Source organism: Zonotrichia leucophrys, chromosome 2 (genome assembly GCF_028769735.1).
Source record: "Zonotrichia leucophrys gambelii isolate GWCS_2022_RI chromosome 2, RI_Zleu_2.0, whole genome shotgun sequence".
Lineage (NCBI taxonomy): Eukaryota > Metazoa > Chordata > Aves > Passeriformes > Passerellidae > Zonotrichia > Zonotrichia leucophrys.
The window spans coordinates 118,841,321-118,858,433 of NC_088171.1; the positions used below are offsets into that span (position 1 = coordinate 118,841,321).

The 17,113-nt window shown below is 46.2% G+C and overlaps 1 protein-coding gene and 1 long non-coding RNA gene across 3 annotated transcripts; both read right to left on the reverse strand.

Annotated features, from left to right (window-relative positions):
• Window positions 1-55: 55 nt before the first annotated feature.
• On the reverse strand, window positions 56-3,894 carry LOC135444475 (uncharacterized). Its single transcript, XR_010439223.1, has 4 exons — window positions 3,771-3,894; window positions 2,147-2,257; window positions 1,583-1,675; window positions 56-1,164 (listed from the first exon to the last, which is right to left on the reverse strand). It is a non-coding gene; the product is annotated as an uncharacterized LOC135444475 (long non-coding RNA).
• Window positions 3,895-5,567: 1,673 nt separating this feature from the next.
• On the reverse strand, window positions 5,568-12,658 carry TCF24 (transcription factor 24). Of its 2 annotated transcripts, none has more exons than XM_064703535.1 (5): window positions 12,481-12,658; window positions 11,375-11,460; window positions 10,410-10,497; window positions 9,003-9,442; window positions 5,568-6,515 (listed from the first exon to the last, which is right to left on the reverse strand). In XM_064703535.1, the coding sequence occupies exons 4-5, from the start codon at window positions 9,423-9,425 to the stop codon at window positions 6,402-6,404; spliced, it is 537 nt and encodes a 178-aa protein (XP_064559605.1). In that variant the 5' UTR covers window positions 9,426-9,442; window positions 10,410-10,497; window positions 11,375-11,460; window positions 12,481-12,658; the 3' UTR covers window positions 5,568-6,401. The 2 variants fall into 2 exon arrangements, with proteins under 2 accessions (XP_064559605.1, XP_064559606.1); XM_064703536.1 differs by having other exon boundaries at window positions 10,410-10,501.
• Between the last annotated feature and the right edge of the window lie 4,455 nt (window positions 12,659-17,113).

The window sequence follows — 17,113 nt, forward strand, 5'->3', positions numbered from 1 at the left end:
TAATTTAGGATTCAGGATTTTTAATAAGATTACAACTATGAATTAAACCACCAGTTCAGAATTGAATGTTTCATTTCAGCAGTTTTTCTTGTTGCTTCCTTTCAAATGTATCACCCACCCAAAGGGTTAAGGAGTTTTTAAAACATTAAAAATCTTCTTTTCATAGTTTAAGTCATGGTGTATGCTAAGTCAAGTTTACTTACTCATGTTGTATAGGTTTTGAAATGTATAAAAGTATGATCATACTGCTTCATGTTCTGTCTTTTTTTTACACTACAGCAACACTAGATTAGACAAGGATGCCAGATGCTCCTGCAGCCAAAACCCAAACAAAACAAAAAAGTCTACAAAACAAACCACAAAAGAAACCCACCAAACCACCCCAACCTGCAAAACCCAGTGTTTCCACATTATGTTATATAGACTGCAGGGGATAGCAGAGTGCTGCAGTTAGGTAAAAGAATATTAGACAACCTGGTAAGCAGGTAGCTCAGTGAGTTCAGCTCTGTATACCTCACTGTAAAAACAAATTAAGAACATGTGGTAGGAGATGAGTTTTTGGAGCACCCTATGGTTCCCCAGCTACAGGCTTTCCTGTGTTTCATCTTCCTAGTAAGGATACAGCACTAGGCATAATCCTCAGCAAGCCTTGCATCCAAGACATACACCTTAAATAAAAAGCTGCAGTAAAATTGTCCAGACTTCTGTCAAATCTGGACAAACTGAATAATTAAGGCTTGTGCTACTCATGCCCAGGATGTCATCCAGCAGGATCAGAGTGCTACTGCTCCCATAGCCTCAACTAAAAAATAAGCTACTGAAAACAGAAATCCAAGATTTTATTTCATACCTACTACTAACACTGTAAACACTCATTTAGACAGCACCAAGTTTTCCCACATTTTAATCTTTGCCTTATTCACTTTTGATCCATTTATTTGATACACTCAAAAATTGATACTAAGTCTTCAGACTGCCCAGAAGGCCGCTTCTCTTTCTAGAGTGACACTCTGCCCCAAACTTCATTCCAGGATTATTAATTTTCAGCGAACAGCTACTCCCTGCCGTACTGTGGAACCAAGCAGGATTTCTGACGAGCAGGAAGGGCAATGGAAGCATTTCCAAGTGCATTAGAACTCCACCTTCCAGGCTGCTGCTTTCAAGCTAAGAACAATAACAATAATGAGTTAGTTTCCTGTACCCTTAATTAATCTTACACAAAGGTATTGCCCTCACTGGCATTTCAGATCTCAAGATACACATCAAAAAACATTCAGAGGGGTAAACGGCAAAAGTCTCATCATTATGCCAGAAAAATTATTCTTTAAGGGTAGACTGAAATAGAATTCCTTTATAAATCACTATTTATTATATAAGCAATATTAAGGGGTTTTCTGCAGAAAGAGCACAACATTTTATCCTTGCTTCTCCCCAGTTTCTCCCATGAGCTCTTGCAAATTGGAAGAATTGTAGCAGTACCACAAGGAAAGGATGGTAGCCAACATGGCCAGTACAGGCTTTCCCTGGATGGCAGTACAGCCTGCAGGAGCCTGAGCACTGTGACAGTAGAAAAGCAACTGACCTCCTTAAACACCCACACTTCCACAAGTGGATGGGCTCTCCTGCTGGCACAAGGCTGGAAGACAGTGGAGGTGATCATCTGATGTCACAGAACCTTGAAAAAAATAAACAAAATCAGAAATGACAGGAGCAAATCAAAGTGGAAAACCCTACTGATTAGCTGGCACATCAGATATACAACAGTGCTCATCACAACATTCAGTTGGGTAAACGGCAAAGGGTATCATCACGATGCCAGCAGTTTCCTGCCTATGTAAGGCTGCTTTTTCCAGGTACTAAATACAAGGGAATTGGTTCAGTTTGTCTCAAGAGTTGTACTTCCATAAGGTGAAGTAGAGCCTTCATTTTAACTGCTATGCACAAAACAGACTGAGTACATCCAAGAGAAAAACAGCTGTCTGGGCACAAAAATGCAAGCCCCTTTTCTTACATTCAAGCCCCAGATGCTGATTATCTTTCTACAGGTGAATCTTACTACCACAGCCACCTTTCCCTTTGCAATATATTTCAAGATTGACACAGCTGAAGTGCCAGCATGGATTACTTTAAGTACAGTAAGACTTACTTCTGTAGCCCCAGAATTCACGTGGCATCTTTCTGCTTGCAAGGCATGGCAGAGTCCAGACTGAGGATTCCCAAAGCCAGCAGCAAACTCATCTTGACCTTCACTTTTTGCCTAAAACAATGAAAAGAAGATATTTGATTCAGACAGCTCCATTGCTGAGCCAGCAGCAGAAAACATTAACACTTCTTTGGGAACAGTAAGCCAGTCCAAGAAACAGGAACCCCATGCTCTCCTTGTAATTACCTGGGACAGAGCATCAGCTGAGATCAAGGTTAAGCAGAGGCATGACCATTTTCATACAACAAGCTCCAATGACTAATTGCAGGACAAGTACAGTGCTCCTAATGACCAGCCAGGCCAGGGAGAGGAGCACCCTGGCAGGGTGCAGCCTTTAACCCCAGCTCACATGGGACACTCTGGGGAACTCACTGATGTTTTACCACCAGCTGAACTGAGCTCAGCACACACACCACAGTCTGTAAGGCAGGAGAGCATTATCCCAGAGGCTGCTGATACTCCTGGGGCCCTGTCCCTGCCAGACCCCACCAGTTTGGATCCGTGCCTATAACCCAAACAAGGGCATAGTCTGGGTCACCTCAGCCCTTGCCCAATTCCCTAAAGGAAAAAAAAGGTAATTTATCTTTTGAATTATGACAGGCATTTGCTGATGAAAACGATCTGTCAGCAAAACCAAGTGTCTCTGAATGTCCAAGCTGTCATTCTTTTCAAGACTTGATGAGCCAAGAGACAGCTCCAAGCAGCCACCACGTGGCACTCCGTAATTAGGTCCATCTCGTCTCCCACGGCACCGGCTCTCCTGGGCATCCTGTGGCTGGAGTGTCAGCCTCAACTGTGCCACCCCAGCGCCCAGGGGAACACAGGCACAGCCACAGCAGTGTGACAATCCCTCCTCGTTCAAGTGACAGCTTTGGCTGTTTAGAAAAGCACCCGAAACCATCCCTGCAGTTCCTGAGATTACAGCCATTGCTTTGACCAGCCATGTCAAAAAATCCCGATTTCCCACATTAACAACCCGGGACCATTTCTAATTCCTCCGAGAAGGGCAGAAATCACTCGACTGCTCCAAACGAGCACATGTCCGGACTGCCGAGGCAGGACTTGCTCCAAGGAGCACGACGGGGGTCGGGCGGTTGAGGAACCACACGGATCGCTGCGGATCCACACGGCGGGATCGCGGAACCACAGGATGTTAAAGATGTGGACCGGACCTTAGCGAGCATCCAGCCCAAACCCTTTCCCGCCACGGGCAGGGACACCGCCCGCTTGCCCGGACTGCTCGAGGCCTTATCCAGCCCGGCTGCTTTACACGCCGCCATGGCTTGGGGCGCTCACAGCCTTCCTGTTCCACAGGCCTCGCCACCCTCACAGTAGGGAATTTCCTCCCGTACCCAACCCAGATTTCCCCTCTTTCAATTTGTACTCATCAGACTCGGCGGCCGCTCCCACGCCCGAGGCCGGGGCACGGCGGGACGGCTCCCAAGCCACGGATCAGCACGGGCACGTCCCACGCCCGGGCATTCCCCTTCCCAGCCACCGCCCGGGGCTCCTCCGCCAAAGGGAGCCCCGCAGGCGCGGCCGGGCCCCGCCACATCCATCCACGCACCCCGAACAGAGGCGGGCAGGCGCGGCCGCTCCAGTTGCGTCCCCGCTGGAAAGGGAAAGGCCGATTCCCGCCGGGATCCCGCTAAATACGCGGCGCGCCGGGGCGGGGCGGGGCGGGAGCGGCGCCTTCCGGCTGCGCGCGCAGAGGGACACAGGGAGAGCGCCCGGGGGCGGGATTGGGATGGGAAGGGAAACTATCCCGGTTCGCAGGCGGTGCTGGAGTTCCGGCTGCGAGCTGCCCGGAGGGGAGATCCCTGCTTCTACTGTGGCCGCGGGAAATTCACCTGTCCCATCCCTCCGAGGGAACGGCTGTGATGACAGTGACCGAAGTTTGCCGAGATCTTTTAGCTTCCCCCATGAAGAATGCCAGCTTTTGATAGCAGTGTGTAAACATTTTACAGCTGTCTTCCTAGGCACGTGCATATTCCTAGTGTTAAATGCCAGACTCTTCAGTTTCAGTACACGAGGATATTAACTGTTCCTAGGAAATGTAGCACCGGAACCAAGCATCAGGTTTGAAGCCAGCAAGTTCAGAGGATCAGAACACCAAGTTGTTACCCTGGTGTGTAAATTTCTAGAAAATAAAAGCTCCTGCCCTGGTCGAAAGGAGCGTGTTGCCTAAGCTGGTGTCTTCTGGAAGGAAAGGCATAATTCTGATGCAGAATAATCTCAAGGGGAAAAAAATCCCCACTCATAAATATGGGGAACTCTGAACTGAAAAACTGCTGTTGTAATTTTGCATGTTCTTACAGGCCTGTAAGAATTCCATAAAATGCTGAAAAAGTCTTAGGGATACAGCTACAGTAAGTAGCTACAGTGCTTGTTGCTCTGATTCTCTGGCTGTCTGCAGAGCATTGTCAATATTTAGTTGTACACACTGCAGGGGTTGTGGAGAGCTCCAGATTTTACCATACTTTTTTAACAAAAGTTGTTCTTGGTAGTATTTTTGGTATTTTTGTTTTCCCTTTTTCCTAAATGTAATTTTAAAGTTTAAAGTCTGCAGAAAGAAGGCAACATCTATAAATTCACAATATTATCATGTACAATGAGAAACTGATACAGGCCTTGCAGCTTGCTTGAGTCTGAGATGTATTCTCTGTGCCGTCCATTAATAACTTTCCATGGTTTTAGCTCTTATTGCTAAAGCATTTTTCATTCTTACAAATTCAACTAGATTGGAAAAGACTACTGATCTCCTTTGACTTATCACAACCTTGTCAATTTGATCAACCTACTAAGTGGCATTTCCTGACTTTCCTTGAACAGCTCCAGGAATGGTGACTCCACCACCTGCAACTCCACCACCTCCCCGGGCAGGCAGCCCATTCCAATGCTTAGCAGCCCTTTCTTTGAAGAAATTCCTCCTGATGTCCAACTGACCCCCTGCTTCTTGGTTAAGCAGACAGAATCTTTCAATGCCATTTAAAGGAATAAGCCTTTTAAAAACACTGAGGAATATTTTTTAATTTTTTTCCTGTTCTTGGATACTGTCCCTTCCAGGTATATTATCTTGTTAAAAGCTCAGAATGCTGCAGGGGCAGTTGAGAGCTCTAGATTTTACCATACTGTTTTTATGAAAGTTGTTCTGACTAATGATTTCATTTTTCTAAATACAATTTTTAAATTTATACCATGAAGCTTTCAGAAAGAAGACAGCATCTATAAATTTAGAATATTATCGTGTACAATGAGAAACTGACAACAGATTTTGCAACTCAAAGTATATGATATTCACTGAATAATATTTAATAGAACATTTACCTCAGCAATAACAAACCATATGAGAAGTACAGTGTTTTACAGAACAGATAGAAAGGATGACATTTGTGCATTTAGTTTCAATTTTTTTCTTGCCTAAATACAGATGTTTAAGTGAACAAGCCAACACTTTGGGTTCACCTGCTCCAGCACATGAACCCCTTAAATGAAATGAGCCGTGGTGTGGTGAGCAGGTGTGGCTGTGCGGGGGAGCAAACACAGGCTGAGCCCTGTGTAAGATGCAGCACAGTCCCGGGGTGGGTACAAGCAGTGCCAAACTGCAGCACTCTGTGCAGGAGGAATGGGCCTCTCAGCACATTTTTACTCCATGAACATGCATCCATACTCCCAGCAATAGCTACAAACGTGTAGGACTCTCCGATGGCTGGAGCCCTGACCTGACAGCTGCGGTCAGGGGATTTCTGCATCGGCTTTAAGCAGTGGAGAAAGTCTCTGTGGGATTACAGCTGCTATTTTTAGCCTTGCCCTTCTCCATTCACCCAAGCCTGTTTTGCCCTGTACTTGGCCACTAGCACATAACTCCTCCTCTCCTTTCCCTCAGCGCTTGTCCCAGAGAGCACAAGGATACCTGACTCTGCTGGCAGCTCTTTGCTGCTGCTGCTGCTGCTGGGATTGGTGCTGGCTGCAGTCACCTCCAGCTCCCCTCATTCAGATGGCAGCAGTGACAGAAACCAATGATGTGTCACGTCAACTTAACGAGGTATTAGTTACATTTAAGAATCAATTCCTTCTCCTCTACAAACAGCATTTCTTCCAGGAATTACAGTTTGTCTGTAGATACCGTTTTTTAACATAAATATATATTTATATAAGGTGTAATAAATAACCATTTTTTTCAAAGCAAGAAGGGAGGTTAGATCTGTGAAGATGTTGATGTTTCCCCATGGTTTGCGCTGTCTCCTTGTGCCGAGTGAGTCAGAAACTGTCCCGTGGCTCCAATGTACAGCCTGGAACGCATGGGCCACTTCTGCAAGAGAGGAGACAAGCACAGCACTGAGACACCTGGCATCTCTGCCCTCCAGCTGCAGTTGTCAGCAAAGGTTTGATGGAATCACAGTACGAGAAAATAGGAAACTCTTGCTATCACCAAACAGTTCCTGTTTTGCCATTTGATGGAAAAACATTTGGAGCTTGTTTGGAGCTCAGCCTGGATATTTGCTTTGGTAATTAATTGTGAGGCACAGCTCCCAACCCTGCCATGCCCCAGCCGGCCGTGCTGGTCAGTCAGCCAAGCTCAGTTTGTGTCACAGATGTTCTGTTAGTAGAACAAAACAAAGAATTCCCTCTCAAGGCACCAGGGATGCTACAGGGATACCCTGCACCTGCAGGGATTGCAGCCCCATGTGCACAGCCATCCCTGCTGGCTGGGCCCCACAGCACCACAGAGGCTGCTGCTGAAGGCTGTGAGTCCAAGGGAATTCAATGTAATGGCACCTTGGCAGTCTTCAGCACTCACAGCATCTTGTTCTTGTCAGCTCCAGCTATTTCAGATGGCACAGCTCATCTTTACACTCACTGATTTTTGGAATCATCAGTTGGTCTTGGTGTTAAATATTTATTCTGACAGCTCGAGTTTCTAACCCCAGCAGGTTTCTCACTGCAAGCAGCCCTGTGGTGCAGGTGGCTGCAGCCGGGCACCCAGAACTTGGGAGGGAGCATCCAGCTCTGTTTGCTGTGCCAGGGTCACTATCAGAGAGGTGAGTGCTTGAAGAGACAACTTGTTACACACACTGAATGCAAAAATACCTGAAATACAGCCAGCACGTTGTTCCAAAAGAATGCAGTTTTTTAAAGACTCTTTTGGGAACAGACTGGCACCTTTCCTGTGGGTAAAGGGCACTTAATAATACTGCAGATAAATCTCAGCTCTTCTGTTCAAAGACCTAAAGCAGCAGGATATCCTCACTTAGAAAGACTGTGTGATCTCATTCAGCAATTTCATTTCAAGTGTGATGTTAAGAGTTTGTCACCAATAAACCATCCAAGTTCAAAGTCATTAACCATATTTTTCATTCAGTGTACACACAACTGTACTTGAATATTTAACTTTCCTCACTATTTGCATTTACTATGCTTAATCTATCCATTTAGTTAAAGATTTTATCTCTAAAGGTTGTCTCATATCCTGCGTTTTGGGGTTTTTGAAGCACATACTAGGATTTGACTGTGACACATTCATCAAATATATTCATTAAAAAATAATTACTTAAGTGAATCCAGTATTAGTCTCTTCCAGTAGCCTGGGAAATGGGCATCTGGATCATTTAACTGCTGTAATAACTATTCAAAAGTATTCTTCTGCCAGTAGTAGTTGGCAGCTGGATAAAAAGTACCATGAGACCTGTGTCCTTTCACTCTGACAGAGGGAAGTAACAGAAACTATTTTGAACTAATTTTGAAATACATCACAGTATTTTTTTACTTAAATTATGGCCATCTTTGAATTGATATAGAGGTTTTGCTTTCTTTATGAGTCTGCTAATCATTTAAATGGCCTCAGAAGCCTATGTTCACATCATACTGTAAAATATAGCAACCAACATTGTGAACAAGGAACTCTCTGTGAATTAGGCACTTTTTAGAAATTAGAGATTACTTCACAAATTAATCTTAATTAAATCATTCGAAATTCAGACTCTTAAAAAGAAAAGCAAACACTCCAGTGCTCTCACTCCCTGTGAGCAGAGCCAAAGAAAATACCCGGCGGTGTCTGAGCCCCGTCAGTCAGTGAGCGCTGCATTTGGAAACAGTTTCCAGCCCGTCCTCTCCAAGAGCAGTTCCCCTTTCTCATCCCCTCTGCATCGCTGTGATTCCCTGTGTTTGTCAAAGGGAAGAGTGTATACCAACCAGAGAAATGCTTCAGTAGAGCACTTTCATGCAATAATTAACACATGGCTGGTAATTAACGCCGCTGTGGGCACGGGGCTGGTGGGGCAGCAGAACCAAAGCAGGCCCAGCCGTGCTGGGTCACTGCTGTGGGACAGTGTTGGGACGATGTCACCTTCCCACATACACCCCTCACCACTGTGGGACAGTGTCACCTCCCCACATAGATCCTCACAGCTGTGGGACAGTGTTGGGACAGTGTCACCTCACCACATACACCCCCCACAGCAGGATCCATTGGGGTCCCTCAGGGTCATCAAGGTTTCCACGCAAGGACCAAGAAGGTGCCAGGACTCCTGTGGTGCTGACCTTCGTTTCCAAAAAACAGGGTTGGATCTACACAAGATTTGATATTTTGGTGCAAAGTTCCTGAAGCTGGAGGAACAAAGCTCCAAAATATTTCCGTCAGACCCCCAAGACCTGGGCACAGCAGTTAGTCCAGACAAAATTTCCATGTAATCTCTCTAGGCAAGGTAAAAGGACGTGCAATCTTTAGTTTCAATTGCGTGTCCAAGGCCAGCGTGCTCACCCACTGACACAGGGTGGTGGCTGTCCCTCAGCTCCCTACCTTGACAGGGTGCAGGTATCCATCCCCTCGCAGGGTGCCCAGGCCCTCTCCCGGCGACTCCTCCTCATCCTGCAGGCTGCGGGTGAGGTGCGCGATGTAGGTGGTGGCCAGGAGGAGCACATCCAGCTTGGATAGCTTGGTGTCGGGCGGCACCGAGGGCAGCGTTTTCTGCAGCTGGAGGAAGGCGTGCCGCAGGGTCTGCACCCGGCTGCGCTCCCGGGCCGCGTTGGCGGCGGCGGGGCGGCCCGGAGCGGCACCGGCAGCGGGAGCGGCACCGGGAGCGGCACCGGGAACGGGAGCGGCACCGGCAGCGGCCCCGGCCGCCAGCGGCGGGCAGCAAGTGCTGCGGCCGGCAGGGGAATCGGGCTCGGCCCCCGGGCTGGAAATCTCCTCGCCGCTCTCTGCCGAGTGTCCGCAGTCCATCCCCGGCAGGGAGGGTCCTGCAAGCAACAAGAGCATCTCCACAGTAAGATGCCGCGGTGAGCTGGAGCCAGCACACTCTGAAAACAAGGATGGTCAGAAAGGCAGGCACTGCCCGTGCTAGGAAAAGCTGGAATGCAGCTCTGTGAGACGCTTTCCCACTCGCTGCTTACAAATTCAGCATCACCCAGGGGTACAGAACAGAAGTTAAAATCTCCGCAACAATTAGTATTTGATTTTTTTGGCAAGATTACACAGAGCAACTTTTTGGAGTCACTCATAGCCCAGAGATGACTTCTGAGAAAACCCAACAGGCACCACCCAGAGGCACTGCCACAGTGGTTTCCATTTATAATCAACTAAAAATTACGCTAAAGGCAGTTTTTAAAACTCTATGATTTGGGATGTGGAACTCTTAGTATATTTTCCATATAAACTATATTTTTCTATATTTTCTATACTGTTAGTATATTTTCTATGTATACTATATTTTTCTGTATTTTCTATTTTCACTGCAATCATTTTATGAACAGGTGATCAGTGCTCCATGGACTATGGAAAGAAAAATATCATTTTCAAATGCGTCAATAAGTGAAGCTACAGAGCACGGACTCAGTTTTTGAAGGGCAAAATTTGACCCATAATTTTAAAGGATCAGGAACTGACTTCTCCTGTCCTCCCACCCCTAACCTTACTAAAGAAATTGCATGCTTATCCTTTCTCATCTACATTTTCAAACTTCAAAAGAATTTTGTAAGATGTATTTTGGCCATTGGGGGCCAAAATAACCTTTTGAAAACATCAAAAAAAGATTTAAAGAAAAGCTGAAAACAGTGACCTTAAGGTCTTTTTTCAGCTTTTTGTGAGGATGGTCTGTCAGCTCTGCCTGTAATACAACTCACAGTCTTTTAATTCATTCAGTTCCACAGAAAAATGCAATTCAATCAATATTCCCCGACGTGCAGCACTTCTTAGCTGGAATAATACCTGATCCTGTTGTCCTCAGCCAAGCAGTCCTTGTGGGTGTCCCAGATCCTGGCTTTCACGTGCTAGGAGTGTCTGTTCCTGTGACAGCCTGGCTAGACAAGGGCAGGAACAGGTTATTAAACCTTTTCATTTCATCCAAATATCGTGTAATTAATAGTTTAAATAACATTGATGCACATAAATGGCTGAATATATACATTTACAAGAATTAGCTCTTGATATTGCAGAGGATTTCAAGCGCATACTGAGGTTAAAGATTCTATCAAAGACAAGGAAAGGTTTCTAAATAAACCTTTTTGCAATGCTACAATTTGATGGTATTTAGGAGATATTTGTTATTGTTATCATTTTGGGTAATTAATTGTGATTAATTTGCTATTAATGTGGCCCACAGAGTATTATCATGTAATGGTCTCTTCAGTAGCAGTACAGTTTAGACTGAAATTATTTGTGAAATATTCTATGCACATTATAACTCTAAACCAAAGGAAAAAAAAATTTACTATTCTTTTTATTGTGGTGTTTATGATTAGTATAAAATAAATCTTACATTAAAACTCCATGAGCTTGTCGAGAGTGAGGGCTGAAAATGGTCTTTACATTGGCTATTGTCTCTAACTTTAAAAAAAATCATTATGTGCTTTTTTTGTTGGTGTTTGTGTTAAGGCATAGTCGGATCTGGATGCATTTTAGTTAAAAAAATAATTACCATTGTGGAAATGGACACCAAGACAATCATTTCAGATAATTACAGTGATCTTCACTGGCACTAAGAAAAAGAATCTAACAATTTATGTTTAACAGCAGGATAGGGACAGACTGGGTTAGCAAAAATACCTGCTCCTCTACTGAAATGCAGGACTAGGGCTGCTTTACACACACTTTGGTTTTGCTGTGCTGGTGTATATTCACATTTAGAACTGAAATTACATTGAGTGACATACAGTACATAGTAATGCACATACCTAAAAACCTCATCTCCTAGGGTGCCCTTGGAAATAGGAGTTTCTGGTTTAGGATCTCCTCATCTATATCTGATAAAATCCTGGGCCTGTGGAAAAAAAGTACAAAATTTCAGCTGTGGAAATGAGAGATTTCACTCTGAATTAAATTTCTCTGCTGTCAGGCTTCCCATCAAACACAAACAGCAAATGGCCTGGGAAAATCTGCTACACCAAACAAAGGAGCTGCAGTAGGTATGTACATAAGTGTAGCCAAATCATGGTGGCTCCTGGATCCACAGCCAGGATCACTTCTGATGCTCTCCAGGACTGGGCAGCATCACTCTTCTTCCCGGAGTAATCAGGACATCCATTCCAGGTGCTTCAAACTCAGGCATTGCCAAAACCTCATGGTCCAAAAAATGCTGCTAAAAACTAAAGTAAATGAAAAGCCTCTGGGCAACAGTCACTTTCCCTTTTAAATTTTACAAGAAAAATGTTTGGTTTTTAAAATAATCGCAGTAATTTTTGCAAGCACCCACTTGCCACCTGGTATGCTGAGAGAGTTGGGGACAGGGCTGTGAAAGTAAGTTAAAGTCTGTATGTTGTTTCTAAAGCACTTCTAGTGCACTATTTCTAATGCATGCAGATGCATTTGTGTTTTTACATGACACTACAAAGACATGATTGGTTTGACATCTTTTACCAAAAAAAAAAAAACCCAGCACAACATTTATTTTAGTCTTATATTCTGTGTGAATGAAATGGCGATGAAGGCAAGCTGCCCACGCAGACAAGGAAAAGATGGAAAACGCCAGAGCAGAGCGCACAAACTGAAAACAAACAGGTGGAAACCTTAGATAAACTTTTCCGTTGCTCCTTAGGCGGCAAAACACGGTGAACCGAATTATTTTGCGTCGGGTTTAAAAAGGCCTTGCCCTCCGTGTAAGTCCGGTAACAAGTACCGAAAGCCCTTTCTCCGCAGCAGAGAAACAGGAGCTTGCTGTCGCTGTGCGGGGGCAGCACCGGCGCCCACGGCCCCGCCGGCTGCTGCGTCCCGGTCCCGCATCCCGGTCCCGCATCCCGGCTGCCCGGCAGGACCCTGCGGTGCCCGCCCGGGATGAACTTACCGCTCCCGCCCGCTGCCGGGTTCCGGCGCCTCCGTCCCGTCCCGTCCCGCGGTGTTTTTAAGCCGTCGCGGCCGGTGGGTGCGGCGGGGCTGTGTCGCACCTGATCCCCGGGCTCCCCCCTCCAGCCTGGGCGACAGCGACCGCCCCTTCCCGGGCGGGTGGGTCATCAATCACGGAGCTGTCGGGGCGGCATCGCCTCCCGCTCCCCTCGACCCCCGCCCTCCCCCGCGCCCGGCCCCGGCTCCGTGCGGGTCCCGCCGCCGCTCGCCCCGCTCGCGCTGTTTTTCTTAGGATAAAGTAACGGTGTTGCTGGAGGAGAGAAATTTAATCGCTGGGCTGGGAGCTCAGGCGATGCCCTGTTCAAAGCGAGCCCTTTCTCTTCGCTCCGCCGCCGCATCTCCGGCTCACGGATGTTCCCGGGCGGAGCGGCTCCCCCGGGCGAGGCTCCGTCCGCAGCCGCGGGGGCAGCGGGCCCTGGCTGACGGGCACGGGATGGAAACACCAACGGGGTGGAAGAGGCGAGCCCGGGCGGGCAGAGAGAGGGGATTTAACCGGGAACGGGGAGCGATTAGAAATCAGTAACGCTAATGAGAAGGGACAGTCAAAATAAATACCGGGGTATGGAATTAGCCCAGCATAACATTTTGAACGAAGTCCGATTGTGCGATAAGAGAGACACAATAAATCAAGCCTCGGGAGCAGTGGAAAAACAAAGTCTGAGCGACTCGTTACCGGGTTTGCCGCCAAGAAAATTAAGGACTTTAAGTTTAGCGATAATTAGAAGTCCCGGGAAGGCAGGAGCCCGGTGAGACCCGGCGGGGCGGGAGCGGCGCAGAGGGAGCCGGACACCTGCCTCCATCCCGGCCCGGCCCGGCCCGGCAGCGCCCGCAGCGCCCGCGCATCCCAGTCAAACTGCCCGGCCCGAGAATTCCACCAGCGCCGCGCTGCGGGAGCGGGCGGGACCTGCCCCGCCCGGCCCCGCCGCGATTTCTGCCCTCCGGCTGACACCCACAGCCCTGAGGAGCCGCCTCCGCCGGGCCGAGAGGGCTGGATGGCAAGGAATGCTGTCGGTTCTGAATTGAAGCACTAAATTCTAAGTGAAGTACTTAGATTAATTATCTATTTCTAAGTACTGAAACTGTGCCTCAACGTTTACCTCTGCCTGGTGCTGGCAGCCTCGGTGGGGGTTTCCCTTCAGCCATGAGGAGCCACTCTGACAAAAGCTACTCTTGTCAGTAGGTACGATGGTGGAGTAGGGGCACGATGATGGAGTTCAGCGGCATCACAGATCATCCTTTGGCCGCCAGGGTGCAAAGGAATGAAGACACTGCTTCTCTGGAGGACAGTGGAGGAGCCTCGCAGCAGCCCTGATAAGCCATGGGGTTTTTGGCCCCAAGGTTTCCAGGGCTGCCTCCAGGTTATTAATTCAGTTATGAATTAATAGTTAATTCAGTAAGTGAGCATTGCTGAATCATTTCTGCAGTCAAAACTTCTTAAAAAATGGACTCAACACACATCCCTCTGCTCAATCAGCTTCTGGGGCTCAAACAAGCAGCTCTTGCTTAAGGAACATGTCCTTAAGCTTGTACTGAAAACACTCTGACTCTGTGATGTGATGTGATGTGATCTGATGTGATGTGATGTGGAAAAACTGATACCAGACTCCCTAGGGAGCAGGGAGATTTGCCTTCCAGCATACAACTCTGGGGACCAGCTGTCCCACATCCCACACCCCAAGGAGATTTCTTGGTCTGCCCAGAAAAGGCCTACTAAGGAGGACTAAGAAATGCCTGCTTAAGGGGGACTTCTCCTCACTAGGCCATGGGATGCTCAACTGTGTCACTGACAGAGAACTTGACAGCAGGTGTCCCAACACCCTGAGACTTCCCAGCCGCCCTAAATTAGCAGATTGTGAGTGCTGTGCTCCTCTCTGCTCTGACTGGATTAATGACACTATTTTTTTGGAGTTTCCCACGGCACACAGAGTTCTGTCTCAGTGCAGGAAATCCAGTGGAAGGCGATGGAAGAGAAGTGGTGGTGGAACTCCCATTACCATCTTTAGACAACACCAAATCCACCTTACTGCAGAGTGCGATTAGGGAGATTGCACAGTAAGAAATTGAGCAGTGTTTGGAGGCACCACTCTGGCTGCTAGCCTTGTTACCAAAAAAGGGGTGCTTTAAATGCATTTTAACAACCCAAAGAGATAGAAATGTAGAAATAGTTGTTCTTTGCTCCATCAAGACTTTCTCCCATCAGATGACACCTCCTCTGTTATAAGCACAAAGACATCCAGTGATTATTTTCTTGTACCAAGTCACTGTTTAAATCTAAAGCTGTAACAAATGGCTGCAGCTGTTTCTTCTTCTTTCCCAGACAAATGACTGAGAATTACTTTTCCTGCTTTACTGTCCACAGTATATCTCAAATCTGAAAACTGCCAGAGTCACAGATTTCCAGTGTGATTTAGGTAAGAAGAAGTTCTACCAGAGACAGAACGATGTTCTTCCAGGTACACTCTGCTCCCTTTATGTCAAATTAGTTTCTGGTTTTATGGCTACAATTCAGCACAAACATTCAGGGTATTTCTTTCCAATTTGTTAATTTTCTCCCATTCCCATTTCTGTATAAGGATTTCTCAAGTGTCCTTGTCTGCTGGTATGGTTCAGCAGCTATTGGTGTTTCTGACAGAAACTAAGAGAAGCATTGCTTGTCTGAGTAAAACAGCTCTGTCAGGAAGCCACATACAGATTGCATCTGCTCAGGTCCCACAGATTCCAGCTGTAGCCTGGGAGCAAATCAAAGGCAGGACACAGCCACAGGAGAATGAAAATAAGTTGTAGTTCACAATTTTTGCGTCTTGGGGAAACCTTAGCATAATGGATTCCAGATCCAAACAAATATTTTGAAGATTTCCAATTAAATAATTTCCCCCCCTTGTTTCAAATGCCATGTTGATAATGTACTGTAGAACCATAGCATATTCCACAGTTATGTTAAATGTGCCAGATTACAGTGTGTCAATACACTTCTTATAGCATTTTCTCAGTAGTAATTACTTTAAAAATATATTTAAAATATGTAGTATCAAAAGGGGTCCATTCTGTGTATGTGTGTGTGTGTGTGTGTGTGTGTACACAAGTGTTAGACAAGGGTATCGCGACTTTCTTAGGGCTTTGCTTTGTGTATTTTGACTTGAGTTGCTTGGCTGTGGGATTCTCTCTGTGAAACCCCATGGCACATGGTGCATTGGGAGTAGTTAATTCAGGTCTTCAGTGTTTTATTTATCATACAAGAAGTTAAAATCTTTAATCCAGACATACTCAGAACCTATGAAAAGTATGCGATGCTCCAGGTGGCTTACACAGCATAACTCACATTAACAAATAGTCATAAACCATTAAATAGTTTTAAATGGGTGTGTGTAAGGCAGAGGGAAGTGTAAGATGCAAAGGTGACACCATGATATAGAGATCAGGCAGTGACTTCCTCATGTGCTGCTTTGAGTCAGCAATCAGCAGCTGACACTCTGAATGTGCTCATCAACACTATTGACATTCTTCTTTGGAAATTGCTTAAAGAACCAACTTTTTTTAATGTATGCTTGTCTGTCCTTCTCAACCTGAATATCATTGTGACTACAGCTAGAACAAGAAGTATCAGTACTTGGTTAGTAGTGATTTCAGTAAGGGACTAACAGCTACACATCTCAGCTTTATTTCGTGTTTGGAATGTTCTGATTTTGTAGGCAAATGACTCACCAGCCTTATATGCTGCTTTGGACTGGGGTAGAGTTAATTTTCTTCACAGTGGCTGGTGTGGGGCTGTAAAGATGTTTTTGTTATTGCTGAGCAGAGCTAACACACAGATGAGGCCTTTTCTGCTTTTCATACTGCTGTGCTGGTGAGGAGACTGGGGACATGGGAACTGCCAATGTGGCAAGTTGGGACAGGTGACCCCAGCTGAATATTCCATTCCATATGACATCATGTTCAGTATCTGAACTAGGGGAAGAAGGAGGAAGCAGGGGGATGTTTGCATGTTTGGTGTTACCCTTCCCAAGAATAGCATGTGATGAGCCCCTGGTTTCCTGGCAGTGGCTGAGCACCTGCCTGCCCATGGGAAGTGGTGACTTAAGTTCCTTGGTTTGCTCTGCTTACATGTGTGGCTTTTGCTTTCCCTATTAAACTGTCCTTATATCAATCCATGAGTTTTCCAGCTTCTACCCTTCCTATTCTTTTCCCAGTCCCAATGGGGGGAGTGAGTGAGTGGCTGTGTGGGTTTGGATGCTGGCTGGGGTTAAACCACAGCACTTTAACAGAAACACTGGCACCTCAGAGTTACAGCACCACTCATTTACTGTCTTAGCTTTGGAAATCTTGTTCTTTATAATGAAGATGAAGATCTTGTTTTTCAAGGGGAGAATGCATGCAGGAGTTAAATGTATTTTAATAATCTCTACCAAAATATAAATGTTCACAAAATACACAAAACATTCCATGCAAAAAGACAGATCCTGATTTCCTTATTCAGGATAAATTCTTTTCTTATTTCAGAGAGGGCTGTAAGCACAAGCTGCTGAGCTGCCATTCACACAGAGAAACTGCATTAGGAAAGGTGGGGCAATTTGTAA

Coding starts and splice junctions, on each gene's coding strand:
- TCF24 (XM_064703535.1), bottom strand. CDS start 9,425: ATGGACTGCGGACACTCGGCAGAGAGCGGCGAGGAGATTTCCAGCCCG. Junction 6,516..9,002: donor GATACCTGCACCCTGTCAAG/GTAGGGAGCTGA, acceptor CCTCTCTTGCAG/AAGTGGCCCATGCGTTCCAG.